The sequence below is a fragment of the Falco biarmicus genome, chromosome 12 (genome assembly GCF_023638135.1).
Source record: "Falco biarmicus isolate bFalBia1 chromosome 12, bFalBia1.pri, whole genome shotgun sequence".
NCBI classification, from domain to species: Eukaryota; Metazoa; Chordata; class Aves; order Falconiformes; family Falconidae; genus Falco; species Falco biarmicus.
The window spans coordinates 15,127,304-15,146,909 of NC_079299.1; the positions used below are offsets into that span (position 1 = coordinate 15,127,304).

Here is a 19,606-nt window from a genome sequence, read left to right on the forward strand (position 1 = left end):
GCCAGTTTCAGGATCAGTGCCACAGTTTGGTAAAAGTATATTAAAAACACAGTAAGTTGCCCATTTTCTCTACCTGGAAAGCATTTCCGTAAGTTGCACAAAGCCAGCGTATGCCAATTCAAATGCACCCCTGTGCCTTGATTGTAGCAGATGGTGTTTAAAGTAATCCCCAATATTTTTAACCTAAAAAAAAAAAAAAAGAGAAAAAGAAAAAAGCTATTTGAAATTATATGTAGACAATTAATTTATATATGCAAGATACTTCTGCTACTAAAAGCAGCAATCCTACTCCTGGCTGGAAAGGCCACTGGCAAAAGCAAAAAGCAACTAGAAGTACTATCTTTAAAAAAGCCCCGAACACATTTACCTTAAGGATAACAAATAATACACTCTACTTTTTGAACTAAAAGGATAGGGCTATGTTTTTTCTTAAAAAGAAAAAAAAATAATAAAAGGACATAAAAATTAGCTATTTGTCTAAGAGGAACACACATTTTAAGAGAAGAAAGGGACAACTCTGATTTTCAGAGGAAACAAACTTAATCCTTCCTGTTTGCCTTCACTCTTACCTAAAAACCCAAGGAAAGTATCTACTAAATCATATCAGCAGAAACAAAAACCTACAGAATTATTTGAGAAAGATTAAAAAAAAAAAATAATCAAACTTCAAAAAATGTCCCATAGAAAAACAAACCTACTTTAGCTATTTTAAGACTCTAGGTTTCTGCATAACTGCCTTTGATTACTAGAAACAAATATAAATATGAATACATTTTTTTAAAAAGTTGTATTTATGTAGTGCTGAAAGCTACATTTGTCTCAAAAAGTTAAATGCTATGATTTTTTTAATATATATTAAATATATATATATATATAAAACTTTCACTAATAGTTACTTTCTAGACTTCAACCAGGATACTAAGTTTTTAAAGTGTTTGGAAGTTTAGAATTCCACACAATATCATTCTACAGAAAGATACATTATTTTTTTTCTCTAATTCACATCAACTTTCAAGGTCTACATCAAACTTCCAATATAGTTTGCTTAAAACACATAGCACATAGTTAGTTCATGCAAAATGTTCTTCAGGACTATTTCCTAACAGTTCTTCAGCAAAATGTTCTTCAAAGCTTTCATATAAAACCAAGGATAAAATCATGTCAAGCTGCTTATAGAATTCTGCTTATTCTGTTATTTATAAAATAAATAATAGTAATAGGCTGACAAGTAATTAAGATGTCAGAGAAGTTAATGTTGCATCTAACTATATGGTTTTCAACCCTACCATTAAGTAATTCATATTACCCAAGCAATGAGATTGCAGTAATTGAAAAGAAAAGGAGACAGTCTACCACTTACTTCCTGCAGCTAAAACCCACCTAATGTGAAACAAACAGTAACTGAGTATTTGAGCTAAAACAGTTATTTCTCTGCGTGGGTTTTTAAGATACCTACACTGTTTCAGGTTTTTTAGCCCAAAAGCAGGAGTAAGTGTCCTTTTTTCAGCATGAACTGACCCACAGACAGACCAGCTCTCCAGGTGTGTAAACAAAACCAAACCAAGAAAACCATACACATGCAAATCAAATTACTGTCTTGTTCCACCACCACCCTTCTGTTTTTAGAATCATTCATATGGAGATTTTTTTGGGGGGGTCACTTAACTTTCAACTTTACTATTTATATTTCTGAGTTTTTTGCAACAGCCACGTTGACTAGAACCTTACTTCAAACTGAACTGTGATATATCCATTTCCACTCATAAGCTACAGTTTGAAGAAAAAGCACTGCCATAACTCAGTTCTCGTAAATGACATAGGTCTGATCCTGAGGCAAGTGGATAAGCATGGATTCTTATCTAACAGCATCACGCCACCCATGTCCATCCAGCTTCCCTGTGTCATAAAAAACAGCGCTTCATATATCAGGATGGAGGATAAGTCAAGGAATTCACATTTTCTACAACATCACAAAGATCCACAGCAACCGTAAAAAAAGGCGATCCAACTAACTTTGCTTGCACAGGAAAGAACACCGTTGCTCAAGCTAAAATATTCAAATATGGAGTAGGGAGCAAATATCTTGAATACATTTGATAATCTTGGTCAAAAACCTAGAGTACAACAGGTTAGTCTTAGTAATGCAACACCCAACAATTTATAGGGCCATGCTTGCTGCCAACATCAAGAATCTCAGTATTCAATACACAAAAATCTGTACAAAAGGTTCTGAAAGTGCTCTGAGAAAGTGATGGTACATTTATGCCTCCGTATCTCATTTTCCTGGCAATAAGATGCCACCAAAGTAGGGTCCCACATTCTAGAGAGTATTGTTCCAAACCATAAGGAGAAGATGGCTTTAAACCCACAAAGGACTGCAAAAGCACCTGTTAGAAACAACTAATAGCCAGTGAACTATTGCCAGCGTTACTGAACTCCAGAGGAGATAGGCTGATTACATTAAGAACCAGGGAAAGGTGTTTTTTTGGTGGGTTTGGGGGTTTTCTTTGTTTTACATTCTTCCTTGAATAGAACAAAGTCCAAAGCAGCAAGGGGAGCCACACTTTTGCACTGATGGCACAGATAAGCAACAAGTACTGAGCGCTGTCAGGACTTTAAAGTCTTCTGCGTACTTCAAAGCTCCACCACAAGGGCTCAGATCAGCTCTCTCCAAGTGTCCAGTTAACGCAAGCAGAACCCCTGGCATCAGGACAGTACCAAGTCTTCTACTGCCTGTTTCTTTTCACTTTAGTACACAGTTCTGGCAAGCTAATCTCCCAAAATTGTCTTCAGACTTCACAGGTGAGACAAAAAGGAGTTTGAGGAAGAGTTACAAGTTACTCCAGGCTTGGAGTACTGTCTTACGATTTGCAGGTCATATGACAAAATTGAAACAATCTTCATTAGGTATCATGTTGTTGATTACATGGTGGTTACTAGGACATGACACTGATTGTATTGATTGTCTTAACAGGCAAAGCTCTTGGCCTGCCACCTCTGGACTTTAAGGGTCAGATGGAGAACGAAAGATAGAATATATATTTGAATATTCTTCCAGATATACTAGGCACTTCCTATGTGTATTTTTAAAGGCAAAGCAGTCATTGCAAACGGCTTAGGCTTTGAAGACTGACAATTCAAATACAGTATTCTAAGGCTCCTCAATACATGCATCTCTAAAGCAAGGAGATGAAGATGTGTATAATGGCATTTGAATGCCATGGAGACCCAATCTCTTACTCAAAAAACAAGGAAAGTGCAAATCTGATATTGTCCCAACTTCCTAGTAACAAAAAAAGCTTCAAACCAAAACAAAAATCAAACAAGACATGCCTCTCTGTAAACTTCTCCTATATAGGTACATATCACAACAGACAGCATTTAGAGCTACAAAAAGAAATGAGAATTAGTGCCACAAGAAGCTGGCTACCACCACACTGCCTACCAAGAAGCACAGTTCTCTTGTGTCATTTCTTACTGTGGACAGAAAGACACTGTCTTTTCGTTTGGATGCTCAACTAAAAAGGGGGGCAAAAAAATAATCAAAAGACTATGCACAAATTCAACACTCAGTATCATTCTTTTGTGTGAATGAATTGCAATATTAACACTGATCCAGTAAGGTACAATTTAACAGTTACTGACCTAGACACCAATCAGGTACCAAACAAGGAAGGCTTTGCAACAGGATGACAGAATGGCCAAATGGTGCTACCAGATTTTTCTCAACTATTACATAGCCCTGACTTGAGGCAGTATGATCAAGGTTTCTCTCAAGTTTTCTCCCTCTGTATTCTTAAATCTTTTTTAATACTTACAGAATAAAAGAAAAAAACGGACAACTTTAAGGGAAAGCTCTACACGCGTAAGATAGCAAAATCCAATTCTCTTATTCAACAACACTGAAAAATGTTTAATAAAAGCCTGAAGCCACAGCAGTTCTGGTATTGATGCTTTAGTTCATTTATGATCAAATCCCCCGCAGCCTCTTTCTCTGTTTTGTTTTTTTTTAACAACAGATTAAGTCAGTTACAAAAAATGCAGAGAAAATGCCCACGCTTTTTCCTATTAATATTTGTTACACATTCAGTCAAATTGGATTTCCTTGTGTAGTCCCCCGCAATCCTGAGGAAAATTAGGATTTCAAACTGATTTCTTATCAATTAGCATCCTTCATATTAGAATGCAGACATTCTGTTTTACAGGAAGACATCAGAAGTATGAAGAACTTAATGAGACATCTATAGGAAAAGAAGGTATGTTGCTTAACAACATAGTGTTTCTGAAAGGGCAGCTACTAATGTCTGCTTTCTAAATAAAGACAGAGATGCTACAGCTCGAGCTGACTCATTCTAAAATACCAATTCATTTTTCACTCGGAGCAGATTAAGGAACATAATGTTGGAAACACGTATCTGTTCTCTCATCTACCCTCCAGATCTCTGCAACAATACAAGCACAGCTGTTAACCAGATGAAAATGTGAAGGCTAGAGACAATGCAATAATAAAGATATTAACATTATTTCCATCGTACCACAACATTAGATAACATAAGAACTAAGATCTGCAGTACATTATACTATGATTTATTTTAAGATGGAAAGTTCTAACACCTTAGGAAAAACCAAATCAGTATTTTCTGTTGGAAAGAGATTAAAAAGTAGTATGTCTTGCATACTTCAACATTCCACGTAGAGATTGGTTGTGTTGAAGCCATATGGAAATGAAAAGGTCATCAATTAAGAACAGAAATTTAATAAACACAAAATATTTCCCAAATAAATGCCTGCGGTAATCTAATTTATTGTAAACACTGCATTCAACATCCTACAGGAGACCCAGATGGCTTATTAACATTTCTGATCTCTTAAGTCAAAAAAATTGGAGGAAAAAGCAAGTCACATTACATACAAATTATTCATAATTCAGCCTCCTGCGGAGGACAAGAGTACAACTAGTCAGCATGTTTGTTCGACTTTCAGAATTATTGATCATGAAGTTCAGTTAATGAAGAGTTTCAAGCCAAATTCCAACATCTCGAGTTCAAAATGGAACAAACCACACTTAGAAGAGGAAGTCAGTACAGAGGATTTTTAGCAACTCTGTTAACGCCTAATATATACCAAGAGACACAGAGGGCAAGGGAGGACGGCAGGCAGGCATTGGTACCCCTAAACACAGCATATATCTTATAAATAACCAAATACAATTAGAATTAAGATTCCTTGAGTTTGTTAGCTATGTAATAATTTCTGTTACTACTACAGTTATGCCTTCCAAATACCACTTTATCAAAAAGTAGACTGTTAACCAAGTATTAAAAAAAAAAAAAGAAAACTGTAAGAACATGGCAATAAATAAAACCACACCAAACTTTTCCCATACATAAAGTACATTTAAGAAAAAAGTTTTCTGAAAATTGCCTTTCCCCTGCCCACCACCCCAAAATAAAGCAAAGGTTTTATAATAAAAATTACATCCCTACCTGTTCTACAGTAATCAACCCATCTGAAGGTTCAGAAGTAGCCTGTGAAGGCAGAAGTTTACACAGTGTCCCTAAGAGCAGAGATACTTCCTTCATGCTTCTCCAGCAACATACAAGAACCATTTGAGCTGTGACGTCACACGTTTGCCTTTCTTCACCTTAAAAATAAAAATCAACAAATGTAATAGTATCACTCAAGGTTCTCAGATGTAGACTTGTAATTTAAACTTCATTTAGCTTGATCTTCTTACAAAACACAATTAACTACGAAAAAAATGTCTAGACTAGCTAACCCAAAAGATAATTTGGTTTTGCTGACCCTAATTGCTTCCACTCCTGAACATTCCACTTGGGAAAGGCACCAATATACCACTTCACAAGGAAACTGCTATTTTTAAAGAGTAGAAGAGGTCTTCTGGTCACAGTTGCTATTCACCTGCACACTGAACTACACAAACACAAAACTATACAAACTTTAGAGCCAGGCTCCAACAAACTCCACGTCAATCACCAACCCAGCCTCACTGGAGGTGACCAGAGTTTTAAGCCAGGAGCCCGCACAGGAAGAGGCCTGGCAACGGCCTCCCGTGTCTAACGCAACAGCCCCACCTGGCGGCCACGGGGCCACCAGAACAGAGCGGCAGACCCGCCCTCATGAAACAAACCCTCCGGCCCAACCAGAACGATTTTAAACACAGGAAAAAAGCCAGGTAAGGAAAAAAAGTTCAAATATTTAAGACTTGAAAAGCTTGGAAAAAACAATTAAATTTAAATATTTACAGATACTCTATTAATTTCTTCTGACATACACTAAATACACTGACGTTTACAATTTCTTTATCACTGTAAGGCTCGATTTCATAGCTGTTATTCATTGAAGTAGACAAATACTAACATTTTACTACTGGAATCTTTCAAACAGAAGCTTCTGCTTATGTAATTTCATGCAACAAGTTTTACTGCATTAACGTATTCCCCCCACTAGCCTTGTGTACACTGGAGAGGGAAATCACACCAACACCTTTCAACAAGAAATCAAAAGCACTGCGCGACAGAAAAGGTGTTAAAGATTACCTGGCCAGGGCAGTTAAGGCAATAGAGGCTAGGCCAGTATCAAAACAACTCATTTTCACTTGTGCTCTAAGAGAGATTAACCACAATCTTCCAGAAACACAGTGAATAGTCTTTAAAACCATGCCCATGAATGAGCTTCTGACAGATTTATTGAAGAAATGAAACATTATACAATGCAACTAAGTTCCAATTTTGATCACCCGCTTAAAATGCCTGCTGTATAAAGAATATCTTGATTTAATTACTAATACAGCATTGGATTTACCTCTTATTTCTGTGGAAATACTTTCCATTGGCCTGCAGTCAGCCAGCTTTTCAGACTGTACTTTGCAGTGTTCTTTCAAAATTTTTGCTTGCATAAAATAATCATTCGTGTCCTGTGGTTGTATCTCATGCAGAATCATCTGCAGGCGACCTGCACTTTCTACACATTAAACAAGAGGAATATTTAGGATAATTTTGTTTTTCACTTCCAGCTCTTTATACAAATGTAATTCCTTTTGGGTATCTAAATACAAAAGAAAGCTATTAGCACTAAAAAAAATAAATATGAAACTATGGTGATTACAAGGATTAAGGAAGAAAGAAAACTGGACTTAGCAGTCATCTGTTTTGAAAGACATGCAACATAATCTGCAATTTTATTTTATTTTTAGTGCAGAAGTTAAGACAACCTCTATCAGAAGTTAAGAGTGGCTTAAGATTATGACACAGAATGAGAAATTGAAAGGGAGGGGCGCTAGCTCTAGTTCTGAATTGCTGTAAGACAAACAGAACTTCAGAAGGTTCAGATTTTAACAGAATTCTTTTGGGGTTTTGTTTGTTTACCTGAATCACTATCCATTGGAATAAGACCCTCTGGTGATGAGCTCTGCACTACTGGTGATACTACAGCAGAAAGTCTGTATGACATCAGAATGAGCCTGGCCACCATTTCCTTCCATTCAGCTACCAACGCCAAGTTACTTTAAAAAAAAACCCAAAACCAAACAACAAAATCACAAACAAAAAGCAATACAACGTGAATTAAAAATAACTTTACATTTAAAAGAAAGAACTGACATTACAAACAATTCCTCAACACTATTTATGAAAACTATAAAAAGGGTACAGTTTTAGAAGTCCTAAGACTTTTTATACTCATATATATATATATGAGTTTAATACACACAAAGGAAGTATCCAACAGCTGGCTAAACAGTGCAACAGCCAGTAAGAGTTCTGAGACACACAGATACTGGATTTCATTACAAATGCTACAGTGTATTTTTGTGCTCTCCTGAGTAGCTTTTCCACTGTGCTTAAATACAGAGTTACAACTTACTATTCAGCACTATGTTTTACTTACTTAAAAGGCAATTGCTGCAAAGCTCCAGTTATACAGTGCACTCTGCCATACATTGGGAATGATGCTGCTGCTTGAAGCAGAGACTTCCTAGCTCGGAATATTTCTTCTTCAACATTTGCCAACAAAAGCTTGATCACTAAAATTTTTAAAAATACAGATTTACATTACATATACGTATACTGTATCTTCTAGGAAACAAGTCTGTGTTAAAGAAACAGGAATAAAGGCTGTTTACACAACAACTCAATAGAAAATACACAGTAATTTCGTTGCACTCTTTACACTTCTGTCATTTAAATAAAAGTTATTGATTTTGTGTTACGTAAACTCCAGCAATACTTGGTATAGCCAATTTAGTCTGTCCAAATCGAAACAGTAGATGTGAAAAGCACAGCCCAGATCCTATGCTCAGGGACAATTCCACAGCTCATCAAGTCAAAAGTAGTCACCTGCCATATACTGAAAGTCAAACCTCACCCTTAGAGCCAGGTTAATACAACCAACAGTTCAGCACAATATTAAAGATAGGAAGTTTACTGTTAAGTATTTGAATCTTACATTAGCCACTAAAGAACCTGCTATTTTTCAAAGATACATGTGCCTATTTTTTTTATGTTTATACAACGTGGCATCTCAAGGTCAGAATCAGAATGAATTGCAGACTCAGGTAATGAACTACAGATAACCAACAACAGGAAATGATCTGTAACAATGAGACATGAGGTTACCCATGCATTTGCTTCATTTAGGGCAACCACTACTATGCCTCAAAATCATGATTTCACTGCATATGAAGAGTATTAATAGGCACCTGTAGAGAAGACAATAATGGCACAAAAAAGTATACAATAGTGAGTCTACTAAAAATTACATCCAATGCTTTATTACAAATAATGAATTTAAATATTTTAGTTTTATTGCAAGTTACAAAAGGTGGAGGAAGTCTGTTTAACAAATTTGCCAAATCTGCCATCTCTAAAGCCTCTCACCTTTCAATCCAGAGGCACTAAACCAAAGAAAAATATTCCACATGTGAACAAAGCCTAATTACCGCAGAAACATTTGTGTAGGACTGCAAACCACTCAGAAAAATGGTTCCAAGTGAACAGAGCTCCAAGGGGCAGCACTGCAAACATCAAGTACTGGAACACGACACATACCAACTATGGCTGCCTTCACTCTGGGTGAGCAAGCTCTTAAGAGGAAGCAGAGGTACCCTTCCTGCACCTTATGTGCACAGTTTTATCAGGCTAGCTACCAGGCACTCAATGTTACTTTTCCTCTGATCAAAATAATAATAAAACCCATGTTCTAAGAACATTAAGATAGCCTCAACATCAACAGAAGGCACCTGGCTTCTTAACAGCAAAACAAACTGTACTTAAAATCCTATCAGAAATAAGCATGTCTTACTCATTATACCTCCTACCACAAGCCTTAAGGAAAAGCAGTAAAGTTTCAAACAAATATAAAAAACATGGGGGTTCATTTCCCCAAAAGCTTACCTGCTAGAGTGTTCACCTCCACTGTACTTACTGATGTGTTTTCATCCATCTCGGCATTATGCTCAACCCATTGTTCTAAACAAATATGCTGTAGTCCTTTATGATGTACTAAGAAGTTCAACAGATATGAGGCAGTGACACAGTCGTATGGCTTCGTACTTGTGCTAAGATCCACTGCTGCTTGGAACAGGAGACCTAGATTTTCAGAATCCTGAAAAAATCCAGTATTGCTTATTTTACTGAGCTTCCATATTGATTTAATTACGCTACTTAGCACCCTGGAATCTGCTGCTTTTCAGTAAGTTTGCTGCTACCTATTTAAGAAACACTTTGTACACTGATCACCTTACACTCAAAACATGCATATGGGTGTATCTAGCAAAGATACAATTACATACTGAGGATGGGGATAGTCATTAATAAAGCAGCATTCAAACACACCACACTTCACAGGAGGATGGGTTTTGGTGGTTTGCTTTGGTTTGGTTTTTTTTGGGGGGGTGGGGGGGGGGGGTGTCCCCCCCAAAAAATACTGTGTTTTATCTGCTAACAGATATCACAGAGAAGCACGGTTTATCAGGAAGCAGTATTTGTCCACCAGTAGTTATTAATTTATAATTAGTTTTTTATGAAGTCATAAACAGAAAAATCAGTATCAAGTCAAAGAGCAAAAACTGGCAGACATCAAAAAAGACAATTCGATAATGAAATCTAAGTCCAATCAGAAAAGAAAAGAAACACAGAGCTGAACTGCTTAAAATACAAAAGTAACCAAGTCAAAATGCCTCAATCATTTACAAATGGAAGTCACAGCTAAGCAAGGAGCTTGCAGTAATTAATTATCTGATAGTTCACAGCTATACCCAATGAACTTCCCAAACTCATTCGTCCATTAGTGAAACAAGCCTCCTTAGGTAAGGGCAGAAGCTGTGTAAAAATATATAGAAGATGCTACTGATTAACCCTACTGCAGGCAACTTGGAATGACTTCTAATTTTCAGGAATTACACTTTATACCTAACCCAAATATGGAACATTCATCTTTCATGAAATTACTCTCTTTAAACCATTTTTAATTACATACCTGTAATTTAAATGCAACATCACGTAGTTTCATCAAAAGCTTGAATGCCAGAGCTTTTACTTCCTCAAAAGTACTGGCAAAACACTGGATCAAAGTTTGGACACGAGTAGAATCAATCTCCTGATCCAAGTGAAAAATTCGTACCTGGCCTGTTCAAAAAAATCAATGTCTTACACATTTTTTTCTGTAACTCTCTCCACAATGTGCACTGTATTCACATTTTCCTTAGCTATACTAAAAAAAGCATTAAAATAAAATTTTAGCTAAAGCATTATGATAATACAGTTTACTTCTCTTATAGGTCTTAAAATGCCATGTTTACTGTTGAAAAAAACCACAGTTACCATATAAAAAAAAGTTACTCTCAGTAACACAGAAAGCAACTTGTCGCCAAAACCAGAATCCCAGTTATTCACATTAAATTTAGCATTGAAAATAACCTTTACTTTAGCTTTAATTATTTTCCTGGAAGTATGTAATTTTAGAAAATATTTCCCCTCAAAGAAGGTTTATAAATTCAGTGTTTTGGGATTTGGTTTTTGGGGTTCGGTTTTTGGGGTTCATTCTTTCACAGGAATAATCCTCTAAAATGGAAGCCATGACAATTTTTTGCTTTTAATTTTGATTCAAAGGAGTCATGACTTCATGCAACTGACTTGTGCTGTAATGAAGCCAGAAATTTTAACATGTAAACAAGCACACCACATTCCAGCACAGAACACAACATCAGCTAAATCTCCTTTACAGAAGTTATGTCAGGCTTCTGAAATCCTAAAGCTGCTATTACAAACAACTCTCAATACAACTTTATTTTGTTTAAAAAAAGGCAGTAACATACTACAAACTCAAAACAACAACATTAATGTGTTCATGATTTATCAAGATTTTTGAGAAAATGTCTACCGAGACGACACTTTTTTCTTCCCTCTTAAAAATCAACTTTTATCTTAACTGTATAATTTCTCTAAAAAAAAAAAAAATAGTTACAATTTAAGACTGAAAACACTTACATCAGCCATGTGATACAGAGACAAGATTTTGCAAGACCATCAATACTCCAGGGCTCTAACTCATACTTCAGGAATTGGAGTTGCCATAACATTGTGAAGAAAATTTAAAATAACCACAGCACATCATCATAAACTGTCTAAGTTGTTCCTTATTTAGTATAATAATATTACAAGGATATGCAAGCCTTTTCAGTCAGGAGTTTTTATGGTCTCAATGTTTTAAATTACATGTTACCAAGATGTCCGCACAGGAAAAGGGGGCAAAGTTATCAAACATATTGAATCCTGTCCAAAAGGGTTTTTTTACAATAACAAAAATTAATCGAAACACCTTGCTAAAAAAAAAAGACTATGCAAGAAAATCCCAATTTATGGAAGATATTCAACAGGTCACAAATATTTGCGTTTACTTCAATATTCCATTTTCCAATAAAGCTTACTATCCTTCTTTAGGTAAAATGAAAGCGATAAAAGAAATGCCACAGAAATTAAGGACCATAAAAACCATTTTACTTTGGCTTGACTAGCTGGCATAAAAGAAACTTCTTCAATACCTCCCATTCCAACAGCCTTATAGGCTTCTCACCTTCTGGAACAGAAAATATTTCTGCTACTGATCCTAAAATAGTTAGTGAAGAAAATCTGGTTGGGTGTGATGAACCAGGAAACAGTGCCTCAAAAAGTCTGTCACACACAGATGACATGAATTCCTGAAAAATCACAAGAAAAGAAGTTTAAGACAGTTCACTTGCTGCCCTACAAACAAAAGTAATTGAATTCAGGACATCCTGCTTTACATGTTACCCCAAAAATTATGATCTTACAGTTAATTCTGGAAGAATGGAAGGCCTACATTTATAGTACTGACAAATTTCTTGTTTCTTGGAGTACTGTGAAGGTTGGACAATCTTTTTTTCTTAAAAAAAACCAAAAAACAACTTTCCCTTCTCCACTCCCACAAAAAGATGGCCCTTGTATCAAAACCTTGAAAATTAGTTGAACAAGAAAAGCAGAACTCAAGACAAGAAACAGTTTAACACAAAGAAACTGATTACATGAGGCTTCAAATAGGAAAAAGGACAAAGATAAAAAAGCCTTCATACTGAAGTCTTCGTGCTGAAGCTGTCATTCATTCTCTCACTGATCATTCTGGAGAGCTAGACAAAGGCTGAAGCTCAACAGATATCTATTTCAAGCCCAAGTAATGCACATCATTTAAAATTTGCTAGTAAACTGCCAGCAGCTGACAGCACATTTACCTGAAAATTTTTGTTTGGATTGGGGGTACATCTCCAGTCATCCCCACTTACTGCTCTTTCAGTCCACATCACGAAGCAATCCCTCAGAAAATAACCTTTTTTGCTTTCAGAAAAAACTAACCCTAAAGATATCCTCTAAATATTAATGGGCACACAGTTCATGATCTAACAGCACATTTACCAGTCAAAATCAACTTGTGTAAGTGCATACAGAGTGAACAAGGTCCTCAGCACTTTTTCGCTTTACAGGTTTCTTCCTCCTGCACTGCACTATTTCCTAACAGACACAGCCTAACTCCCCCAGAAGTGCTCAAGAACAATGACCTTTCAGAAATGTTATCCACCTCTTACATCTGTATCTCTAGCAGTCTAACTTACTTTGTACTGCTGCAAAATCCCCAAAGGATGCCTTTTAGTTGAGTTTTCAAGTAATTCTTCCTTGGTTTTATTTTGCTCCAATTTATAAAGCACCTGGGAACTTTCCTGTATCCTACAAAATAACTTTTAAAACAAAAGCAAAACATAGGTAAGGCAAGTATCACTGACAGTTAAATAAGGGAAAGGGGGATTTTCAGCTTATTTTCCAGATCATATTGCTTGTAATTTTTAAGAAGTATGCATAGTCTAACACAGAACAGATCCTTCTCTCTCCACTCCAAAGCCAAGTTTTGTTTGCTCCCCATCTCTCTTGTGACCAGCTTTTTTCCTCCTTCCTCTGTAGGTCCCAACACCTTCTTCCATCTTTCTCAAATTCATGCTCACTCTTCTTCTCCCACCTCCCCATTTTCTGTGGAATATACATTCCTCTGTAAAAGAAGCTTCAGTATCTCTTACAAGGGAGTTTGACTCGGCTCAGGAGTGCTTCCCCCACCCCTTTTATGACCTACTAGTATTATTTTCCTTTTTTATTACTCCCTCTAACACAATTTTCCCATCTCATATTCCTCAGTCTGCACCAGGCAAGAATGGAAAGAGATGGACTTCTCTTGTTTCCACCAAGTCTATTCTCTCATTTTTCTCCCATGTCAAATGAACTATTTTCTCTTTCACACTGCTTTCTTTTGCCATTAACATCTTCCAAAAACATTCTTTATACATACATGGTTTCCTCATTTCATCCATATCCTTTTACCGTGACCTACATGTGACTTCAGCAACTTCCACACTCAGTCCCTGCAGACTGTAACAGCAGAGCCACATGTCTTGCTGTTCCCTTAATCTTCCTCTACCTTGCCTTCCAAGTCAGGTTGCTGAGGCTGATCAAGTGACTGAATTTGCCTGAGGGCTGGCAAGTCAACATAACTACACTCAGCCTACAACAATGGCACCACAATGTTCATTGCTTACTCTATGGCACGCTGCTTTGCTCTTGGTAAAGTATGCAAACGCTGACAGGATAAGTAACGCTCACTATCATTCATGATCAAGTTACTGTGCCTATCGCTTAAATTTTTGTTTAAGCCATCCTTGCTTGCAATGACTTATCACCATTCAGTTAATAATACATATGACATAGTCCTGGTCTTAGAGCTTCTACTCTTTCAGATGAGCAACTTAAAAAAAAAAATCTACTGTGTTATTAAATTCTATAGAACTAACATAATAGGTACATAACACATTATTTATAGCTTGAAATTACCTTCCTCAGTAAAGAGCATATCTGTTGCCTTACTGAAGGAGACTGGCTGTTCAAGTTGTACATCATGAAAAACTGAATTAGTTGCATTTCTTCCATAGACACAATTTCCGTGCTACGATGGGTTTCACAAAGTAAACCTAAAGCATCAATGCAAACCTGAAAGATATTTAGATGTTAACCATAAGAGTTACAAGCACCTATGACGACATTTTTGTTTTAAAACAATGTGACAGTATTTAGGATCTAAGCAATTCTTCTAATTTAAAGACACAAAAAAAAGTTGTCCTTTTACCTGATTGTGCTGATGAACTAGACCCTGTTTTATACATTCAGTGGATATAAGACCATTGCTCATGATATTCGAAAGTTCCAGGTGTCCGTGAGCCCTGGCTGTTCTTAGGCATGCCATTAATGCTCCAAGAGCTCCTCTAGCACTGCAAGAGCCTGACAAAAATGAAAGCCAGTAATAATTACAGGTTGATTAACACAATGTACTAATTGCAATGCTTGTTAGAAACCCTCAATACTTCCAACACATGTCCCCTATCCCTTTTATTTTTTTTACCCTATAAACACCAAAAGACAGTGTCTGTCATAGATTAAACGAACTCTAAATCACTTGGTTCCCAAAATGCTTTGTCTTGGTCATACAGAAACCCTGTGAGGTCTGACAAGGCCTTATTTCAGAATTAGACTAAGTTATATCAAAAACTACAAAAGAGTTACTTTCAATAACAGTAACAATTCAGAATTCACATTTCTGAGATATATTTTTTTAAAAAAATCATAATTACGTATATAAGATTTATTTTCTTACCTAGATTAGCATCTGCAGAAGCCTGAAGAATTCTAATCATGTAGCCCAGACTGTCAGGGCTACATTTGAGCAGTTTTGGTAAATAGTAATCTATAATATAAGTAGTTTGGTCATGGTTCCCTTCACACAGTATTACTAGAAGAGGAGAAACCCAGATGTCATGCCACTGGTCAATCCAGGTGCTTTCTTGAAAACTCAAAGTAAAATGGGCTTTGTGATTTGTAAACATGGTTTCCAACAGATCACTAGCATAGGGTGCAAGAGACTGATCACTCATCACATCCAAGATTTGTACTGGAATTGTTCTGTCCAATTGTAGTATATTTTCAGTGCCCACACACTCTACTAGACAGCCAAGACAACCGTATTTCCCTTTTACGTGCCATTCCAAGCTTAGCAAACGCTTTACCAGCCTTGCAAAGAATGGGTCTGATTTTTCATTGGATCCAGTAATGGTGGTTCGGTGTATCTGAAGAAGATTCTTGAATATCAGTTTGGTTTGGTGTCTAACAGCATCCAGAGGGTGTTCCCAGTGTGTATAAATGTATTCCAGCAGCTTCCCAATTAAGTCAGAGTTCCCATTAAGTTTGATTTTTAGATTTGGGGAACCTGAAATGAGGGCGGCCAGTGCTGAATTAGTCCAAATAGCAAGGATTCTAGACAAAGATGCTGCCATACTGGATTCTTTTAACCTTTAAAATAAAAAACCAAACAAAAAAGTTTGTTATTTGTATTTGCCAATGTTTTCAAAAAATATTTCTTTTAGTTTCAAAATAATTACTCATCACATTACTTTAACTCGCACTAAAACAGGTAAAAGGAACTAACACAAAAAGGAGGTGATGAATTGGATGTTGTGACGTGTATGCTTTGTTACCTGACAAGCTGTTAAGTGGTCACCACTAAAACCCCTAAATATGGATAAAAGAAACCTGACAATCCACTCCACTTACTATTTAAAAAACAAAAATTAAAATTAATATCCACATGCTAATATTTGAGCTGCATTATGTTATTGCATGCTTCTTGAAAATATAAGGAAAACCTTTTCATTGGCATATAAAAACACAAAAACTGAGTACCTTAATTGCAAAAACAAAATCACAAAACTGACCTCCAAGGCAGGAACAAAGGTTGAACTGAATACACATTTTTATCTCCTATCCAATAGCACTGGTGGTCCATTAGACGCAAGCAGTCAATGCTTGCAAAAGAAAAATAAATTTTAAACTCATCTTACTTCAAGCATTCCACTCATTGGCACACTTTGTTTTCTTCTGTACTTTTAAAAGTATAGGAAGTGATATCCTGAAACTAAGCTTTATCTGTCTATATAACAACTGATTCTGCCACACCTTACCATCAAGTAGTTGGTAAACTAAACCCACTTACATTGGAAAAACAAGATTTCATTTTAGCATACAAGAGAAAATTGTAACTTAGAACTATCTATGCAACATCAAGACGTATTTTCAAACTTACAGAGTTATTCTGAATATATTAAAAAGATGACACAATCTGTGGCAGAAACTGGTATCATTACACAGAAAACTTCAGAGATATTCCACCAGGACCGTATGAGCCATGCAAAAATTCAAGTGAAAAAATCAGCCCCCGCGCCCAAACATGAAACAATATAAATTGAAACACAGGCTTACTCTGAACTCAAAGACAACAAGACTGATGCAATATCTAGTAACAGTTTCTCTCCATTTTCACCCATGCTGCCATTCTTCCACTCCAGCATAGCCAGTGCACCATGGCAGAGAAAGAGAAGGACTGAGTCGGGGAGTTCTTCCATACACAGAGTCCCACAGTTACTCACAAACCACGCTGGCACGTCCGTGTGTTTCACTGACCCAAGGAGCAAATCACTGACCTGCAACAGCAAAATAACACCCATTAGAAGTATCTTAGCACAGGAGAAAAGCAATTTTGTGCATAACTGAGAATCTTAGAAGATATGATGAGACTTCTTGTACACTGTTTTTCTCAAATTCAAAACCCTAACCTTATTACGTCACATGGCAAGGACAGAATAAAGGATTTACACTCCAGCAAAAGACTGATACAAAGTTTGGCAAGCCCTGCTATCCACATCAGCAAAGCCCCTGAACAACACTGGTAGCACTGATTAACGACACTATGAAATTTCAGTCTTTAGCGAAGAAATACACTTACCAAGGAAGGCAATCCTTCAACTGGCTCATACATAGCTTTAGTAAAGAGAATAACAGCCAGTCCTGAGGTAGTCTGAACAGTTTGCAGGAGAGTTGCTACACGGCAAAAAAAGATATTTTACATTAGAGTGCAGCAAACATCGAGTGCTACAGCTGTGTATCAAAATTATAAAGACGGTATTGAATTCTTCTAGACCGTCTGGACTTGTATAATCACAAATCTGTAGTGTCCATCTGAATAGCAAGTATTAATGAATTTGTACTCTAGTGTAATAGGAATCTATTAATACCTTTAAACACACAGAAAATATAAACTGTCCAGTAAGACAAGGAGGACTGTGGCAGAACTTACTGACGTTTATATAAAATTCTACTGTACAAAAAAATCTGTAAACACTAGTAAACTATTAGTTATAGTGCACCAATAAATGGTTCTGACAGCATAATTCATAGAGATACAAAATTTTTGGTAGGCACAGACATTCAGTCAGTCTCAAAAGTATTTCTGTTAGTTCTAAATTATTAGTAATATTACCTTGATTTTTTTGTAGTAGGACAAGTTAAACTGTACACTCCAAAATTACTATCTATAGATTACAGCTTGCTGAAAGACCTACTACTGCTCCCAGTCCCATTAATCTTAGCAGTTCAATTTTCATTCAAGCTAAATCAAGTTTTTATAAGTACAGGCTTTGTTTACTACAAAACCAACAAGACTGGTTTAATAAAAATATTTAGGTTTGAATGTTACTAAACTTACCATCCATTAGGAAGTCTGTGGAGCTTTTCAGTAAGCTACACATGCTTTGCCAAACAAAAGACTCATGGTGTTTCCAAAGACTGCCCTGGATATTTTCTTGTAATTTCTGTACAAGCATCATTGAAACTTTAATGGCTACCAGTAAATCATGCATCAACTGAGTCTGAACAATACGATTTCCATGATTCTTTCTGTGGAAGGAAAAAAAAAAAAAAAAGGTCACGCACACAAAAAGGAAATGAAAACCATTCTTCCCATCCCCAGAAAACTACACTCTGCCAACTTCAGATAGAATTAATGGTAAAAACTGGTTTACTGAGTTAACCAGATACACAACTACAGGAAAACAAGAAGTAGATTCAAGGGCAGTGTTTTAAAATGAAGTTAACAAACATAATGACAATTCTACTACAGTTTCTGCAGGTTCCTGTGATAAACTTTCACTCATTTGATCCTGTCTGAGCAGAGCTGAACTTCTCCAGCAGCTTTCCAAAAAGAACAATTGAACACAGTGCTGCTCCTTTGTCATTTTTCAAGGAGTTCCTGCACATGCAAAGTATGTTTCTATGATTTAACTTTCTTATAACATGAAGACAGACAACATGCAAACTTTTAATGTACAAAACACTCCATTAAGCACCCTTATCCTCTGGGTATACAATGAAAGACCACAGTGAAAAGGCTTCACTTTATGCAATGCTTGAAAATATCAAGATATTAAATGATGATTGCTGTGACAGACTAAAAGGAATATCAATACTGAATTAAACACTCACACAAAGTGGTAGAGTATTACTCTACCTGAATTTTAATAAGTGTACCTATTACTTACAGGGTTCAGTCATGATTCAGATACCAAAACCACAACTCAAATGCCTCCCTTAAGAGTAGTAGCTCTAACACAGCATCAGTGCCTTAAATGTCACGACTTTTAATTTTCTTCCTTTTCTCTCTTATTTTATATCATTGTATTGCCACAAAAAAAAAAAAAAAAAAACCCAAACAGAAAACTCATCAGCCGCTTTTTTAAAAAGCGGGTATTATTGTAAAATGACATTCCCCTCTTTCGTCAATGTATGGCTACCAAATATTCCAAACCATACCAGACTATCTTGCAAGAGTGAAATAAAAACAGATAAAAAAAGAGCTTATATTGAGTTCACTTGCCTGTTTTCTTCCTGTATGTCAAGCAGTGACTTCACCAGAAACTGAAGAACTAGTGAAAACAATTATGGTAAGAATTTATTTAAACGAGAAATAAAACAGGAAAAGTTCCAGCAAAGCAATCACACATACACCTCACACCCAGACACAACGAACAGCTATCAATGTAGTGGTGTTTCTTCTACCTCATAAACAAATTAAGCTGACATTTCAGTGCAAACCCAAAGAAGTAACGCTAAAGCAAAATCTCCAGCTGGCTTGCAACAACCTGGTACAAAAC

At 36.2% G+C, this 19,606-nt stretch overlaps 1 protein-coding gene across 8 annotated transcripts in view; it reads right to left on the reverse strand.

The window, feature by feature from the left end:
- Positions 1-19,606, reverse strand: part of THADA (THADA armadillo repeat containing) — a 161,680-nt gene that overhangs the window by 137,028 nt on the left and 5,046 nt on the right. For all 8 annotated transcript variants that reach the window (XR_008824825.1, XM_056356822.1, XM_056356824.1 and 5 more), the window contains exons 7-22: positions 19,330-19,378; positions 18,163-18,353; positions 17,404-17,498; positions 16,881-17,101; positions 15,223-15,914; positions 14,698-14,849; positions 14,406-14,561; positions 13,145-13,267; positions 12,094-12,217; positions 10,498-10,646; positions 9,414-9,624; positions 7,909-8,044; positions 7,389-7,525; positions 6,826-6,984; positions 5,487-5,644; positions 74-183 (exon numbers count right to left, since the gene is read on the reverse strand). Coding sequence is in view for 7 of the 8 variants with exons in the window: in XM_056356822.1 (XP_056212797.1) it covers positions 74-183; positions 5,487-5,644; positions 6,826-6,984; positions 7,389-7,525; positions 7,909-8,044; positions 9,414-9,624; positions 10,498-10,646; positions 12,094-12,217; positions 13,145-13,267; positions 14,406-14,561; positions 14,698-14,849; positions 15,223-15,914; positions 16,881-17,101; positions 17,404-17,498; positions 18,163-18,353; positions 19,330-19,378 (2,863 nt within the window). In the remaining variant the exon portion in view is untranslated. The remainder of the gene's footprint in view (positions 1-73; positions 184-5,486; positions 5,645-6,825; positions 6,985-7,388; positions 7,526-7,908; positions 8,045-9,413; positions 9,625-10,497; positions 10,647-12,093; positions 12,218-13,144; positions 13,268-14,405; positions 14,562-14,697; positions 14,850-15,222; positions 15,915-16,880; positions 17,102-17,403; positions 17,499-18,162; positions 18,354-19,329; positions 19,379-19,606) is intronic.